At 36.1% G+C, this 5,265-nt stretch overlaps 1 protein-coding gene across 1 annotated transcript; it reads left to right on the top strand.

Annotated features, from left to right (window-relative positions):
* Nucleotides 1-338: 338 nt before the first annotated feature.
* LOC140962534 (probable aspartic proteinase GIP2) lies at nucleotides 339-1,793 on the top strand. Its single transcript, XM_073421483.1, has one exon. It carries the CDS (start codon nucleotides 388-390, stop codon nucleotides 1,648-1,650), a length of 1,263 nt encoding a protein of 420 aa, XP_073277584.1. The 5' UTR covers nucleotides 339-387; the 3' UTR covers nucleotides 1,651-1,793.
* Nucleotides 1,794-5,265: the final 3,472 nt, after the last annotated feature.

Raw genomic sequence — 5,265 nt, 5'->3', positions numbered from 1 at the left:
ACTTTTTATGCTAAGAGTATCACTTTTTATTGTGAATATCGGTAGAGTTAACCCGTCTCACAGATAAATATTCGTGAGACCGTTTCACAAGAGACCTACTCATATAAAAAAACCAAAAAAATAAAAATAAATTAAACCATGTGCTGAATTTTCAACTCGTTTTTGGGTCGAGAAACAAGAATTACAGCTTGCAAAAGAAAGGCCAGGTTTCTTGATCAAGTCTTATCTCATTCATTCAACGCCACCCTCGGGCAGCCATTTAAGACCTCTCTGCTTTGACATTTAGCCAAATATAGCATGATCCATTATACATTCTCAAAACCCTATAAATACTCGATCCCACTATCTCATTTCATCCAAGAAACAACTAAATCCAACTTTGTTACAATGGGTTCTCACGGTTACTCATTTCTTGTCTTGCTCGCCATTCTCGTTTCTTCTGTTAATGCTCAAAATGGCCTACACCTTCCCGTTCGGAAGGACTCGAAAACGCTGCAATACTACACCACCCTCCAGATGGGCAGCAACCGTGCCGATATAAACGCAGTCATCGACCTAGGGGGCGACTTTTTGTGGTTCGGCTGCGACAATTACGCCTCGAACTCGTATTCACCGATCCTTTGTGACTCGAGCAAATGCGAGCTTGCCAAGGGGTCGGGATGCATCGTGGAGTGCAACGGTTCCGGCCCACGCCCCGGATGCACTAACAACACATGTGGCTCTTCCAATTTCAACCAATTCCAAGGTGTGCTAGCTGGAGAAGGATTCTATGAGGACACATTGTATACTAGAGATAATGTACACGTGTCTAAATTCATTTTCTCTTGCATGAGCAACGATTATATTCAGGGCCTGGCCAGTGGCGCTATTGGCATGGTAGGTCTCTCCAAAACTCAAATTTCTTTGCATAAACAAGTGACAGGGAAGCTGAATTTGCCTGATAAGTTCTCTCTTTGCCTCCCCTCGTCGGGATTGGGTAAGTTGTCGATCGGGGACGTCTCCTCGTCGAGTAAATCGGACGTATCCCATTTGCTTAAGACTACTCCTCTGATCGTAAACCCTGTCAGCACTTCACCAATTTTCATCGCCGGCGAGCAGTCGGTGGAGTATTTTATCGATGTGAAATCCATTAGGGTCAATGGAGAAACCCTGTCCGTAAAGGATTCTTACTTCGCCATCGACAAAGATGGCAATGGTGGCACTAAAATCAGCACATTACAAAACTACACCGCCCTTCACCCGTCCATTTACAAACCCTTGGCTCGTGCTTTCGTTAAAGCGGCCTCCGACATGAAGATCAAAAGCGTGGCTGCTGTGGCGCCGTTCAGGGCTTGTTTCAGCTCGAGCTCGATTTCTAAGGACGCAGCAGGGCCTGTGGTGCCTACCATTGATCTGGTTTTGCCTGGAACTGATGCATATTGGAGGATCAATGGAGCAAATTCAATGGTTGAAATCGATCAGAAAACAACGTGCCTTGGATTTGTGGAAGGCGAGTCAAGGCCAAAGCCTCAAACTGCGTGGCCGACGACTTCGATCATTATAGGAACTCATCAATTGGAGGAGAATTTGCTGGTGTTCGATTTGGTTTCCTCACAGCTTCAGTTCAGTTCTTCTCTTCTGTCCGATGGCAAAAGCTGCTCCCGCGTTTGATATTACAGAAAGACGTAGTTTTTCTTGTTTCATTTTATTAATTTAAAATTTCCATTCTATAATGTTATTTGTATCACAATAAAATTGTAACAGTATAATATAATGGTTGTGTAAAATTTAATAAATGTCAGTTTTATTATTTACCACTTGTTCTTTAGATATTCTGTAATGTGTTCTTTCTAAAACGCTCCACATAAATAACCACTTGAATATTTTGATTTGTTGTTCTTTCTCAATTTGAAAAACCTATATAGCTAATCTAATATAATTAATTATATACCATGTAATTTTTAAAATTAATAAAAAATAATAATAATAACATATATACAATTTTTAAAATTAATAAAAAATAATAATAATAACATATATACATATATTGTGATATACGTGGTAGTTGAGATAATGATATACCATTTAATTTTAAACCGTGTATCATCTCAACTATCACGTTTCGATCGCTTCATCTAATAGAAATAATTATTGCACTCAACACATTTTATAAAGGAAGGCGATTTTTTCTTAAAAATTAACTAATAATTAAATAAATTTAAAATATAGATATATTAATTTAACATTTACTCAAGAAAAAATATTAATTATATAAGCATATATCAGTAATAATTTTGCATTCTAGTTGATCATTCATCAAAAGACCAAAAATCCGTCGGTTGAAGTTGAAGTTGATCCGACCTTGCACACCAATAAAGCTTGGTTTTCGGAATTCACCTCTAGCTTTTAGCAACGTCCTTACACAATGGCAAGAACTACAGGTGCTAGAGCATTCCTGGTGCTCGATTTTCATCTCGCTGATCACGATTATGTTCTCTATATGGTTGTTTTGGTGATATTCTTTCACTCGTCGAACAAAATATCTTCTGAATTCTTTTCATTTCACTGTGCGCCTAAGGAGAAGCCTATGAGCTTATCAATGTAAAATTGAATAGCAGCATTTGATTATCGACATTCAAACAAATGAAAGAAAGGAAATTAAGATTACATTTAAATTGGACTTACTATTTATTGATTTATATATTTATAATATATATTGTTGGGTGTAATATTTATCACTACTGAGTAGAACAATCAAAACGTGACGTTTGAGCTGTTGTGCGATTTAAAAGATTTGATTCTCACTGTTACTACCGGCTGTAACTTTTTGATAAAACAACAAGCGCTCGCTCGGTCTTACAATTGGTATTAGAGCCTAGGTCACGAGTTCGATTTTGATTGATAGAAAGTTGTGCAATTATTGGGAGGGAGATTGTTGAGAACAATAAATCGAAACGTAACGCTTGAACTGTTGTGTTTTTCAAAAGATCTGAGTCGTATCGTTGCCACCAACTATAACATTTGGTAAAGCGGCAAGTACTTGATCTTTAATATATATATATATATATATAAAATTAAAAAAAATTTAGTTTAGCCCATATTATATACTAGCTAACTTTCAATTAATTTGGTGAATTCTAAATGAAAATTACAATTACAGCCTTATATTAATAATGTTAAATAGCATAAAGTAAAATATTTATCTGTAATTTATCTAAAATCATTATATCTTATCTTTTTTTAAATTTTTTTTTATAATTGCTAAATATTATTTTGTCTTAATATAAACTTTTGAAAATTTAATTCAAGGTATTAGCCTTGAAAATAAATAAATTTAATTAGCATAAAAAAATTTATATATTCAGAATTTATTTTATTTGAACGCATCGTGTGCAAGGTTGATAAATTCAGTGGAAAAGATTGATAAATGCAGTGGTTGGGCACTGAAATAATAATAGTAGCTGAAAACATATTTTGAGTATGCTCTGTGGTTGCAGCTTAGACTGATCTTCCACATCAGAAAAGTTTTTTAAAGATTTTTTTATTAAGGCGGTATTATTTTGTCCAATTTACTAAATTTTTGTAGACATAATGACAGATAGGTACGAGTTAACAAAGTTCAATGGAATCAATTTTATGCTGTGGAAAATAAAGATACAAACAATTTTAACAAAGGAGAATTGCTTGGCGGCTATTGGAGATAGACCTGTGGAAATTACGGACGATGAAAAGTGGAATGAGAAGAATGATAATGTTGTTGCCAATTTACACTTGACTATAGCAAATGAAGTACTGTCAAGTATTTTTGAGATAAAAACAACAAAAGTTATATGTGGTACTCTGACAAAGATGCACGAGGTCAAGTCGCTATACAACAAGATTTTCCTAAAGAGAAGACTTTATATTCTTTGGATTGCGGAATTCTCATAGATGACCGACCATATCACACTAATACTCTATTTGCCCAATTTACTTCTATGAGGCATAAAATAGAGGAAAATGAACGTATTGAGCTTCTACTTCAAAATCTACCAGATTCATATGATCAACTTATCATCAACATAACCAGCAATATTCTTATGGGCTTTCTAAAATTCGACGATATCTTAACTGCAATTCTCGGAGAAAAAAGCCGGCGGAAGAATAAAAAAGATAGATTGGCAACTTCGAAGCAGACAGAGGCTTTACCGATGATAAGAGTAAGATTTATGGACCGTGACACCAAGGAGAGCCAAAGACGAGGTAGATCAAAGTCTGCATTAAATGTGACGGTAAAGGGCACTTCAAGAGAGATTGTACGAGTACCGAGAAGAGTTCTCAAGGAAATATGGCCAGTACTTCAAATAGTGGCGAAATATTATTCAGCGAAGCGGCAACAGTTGCAGAAGGCAGACACAAATTTTGTGCACATGAATTATGGATTCAGGAGCGACGTGGCACATGACGTCTCGGAGAGAATGGTTTGATCTTTATGAACCGGTCTTAGGAGGATCTGTATTCATAGGAAATGATAATGTTTTGGAAATCGCTAGGGTCGGTACTATCAAAATAAAAATGTTTGATGGCATCATTCGCACCATACAAGAAGTACGACATATGAAGGGACTGACGAATAATCTTTTGTTCTTGTTGCAATTAGATGATACCAGGTGCAAAACCAGTATCGAGAACGGGATCATGAAAATTGTGAAGGGTGCACACTTGGTTATGAAGGCAACAAAAGTTTTTGCAAATCTGTATGTACTTTTGGAAGAAACACAGAGACGGAACTAACTATTGCATCAATTGGTTCAGGAGAAGAATTAACATGTTATGGCATATAAAACTTGGGCATATGTCAGAACGAATGTTGAAAACTCTCTCAGAACGGAAGCTGCTACCGCGACTTATAAAAGTGTCACTACCCTTTTGTGAGCATTGTGTAACTAGTAAACATCATAGATTAAAGTTTGACACTTCTGCTATCAGAAGCAAAAGCATATTGGAGCTGATACATTCGGATGTTTGACAAGTACCAGTTGTATCCCTAGAAGGAGCGAGATAATTTGTCTCGTTCATTGATGATTTCTCTAGGAGATGTTGGGTGTATCCAATCAAGAAGAAATAAGACGTTTTCCAAATCTTCAAAGATTTTAAAGCGCGGGTTGAACTTGATTCTGAAAATAAAATCAAGTGTTTGAGAACTGACAATTGAGGAGAATATACCAGTGACGAGTTTGATGTATTTTGTCAACATGAGGGCATCAAAGGACAATTCCAAATGGCTTACACACCTCAACAGAATGG

The sequence above is a fragment of the Primulina huaijiensis genome, chromosome 17 (assembly GCF_012295235.1).
Source record: "Primulina huaijiensis isolate GDHJ02 chromosome 17, ASM1229523v2, whole genome shotgun sequence".
Taxonomy (NCBI): domain Eukaryota; kingdom Viridiplantae; phylum Streptophyta; class Magnoliopsida; order Lamiales; family Gesneriaceae; genus Primulina; species Primulina huaijiensis.
This window is presented reverse-complemented; position numbering and strand designations above follow the sequence as displayed.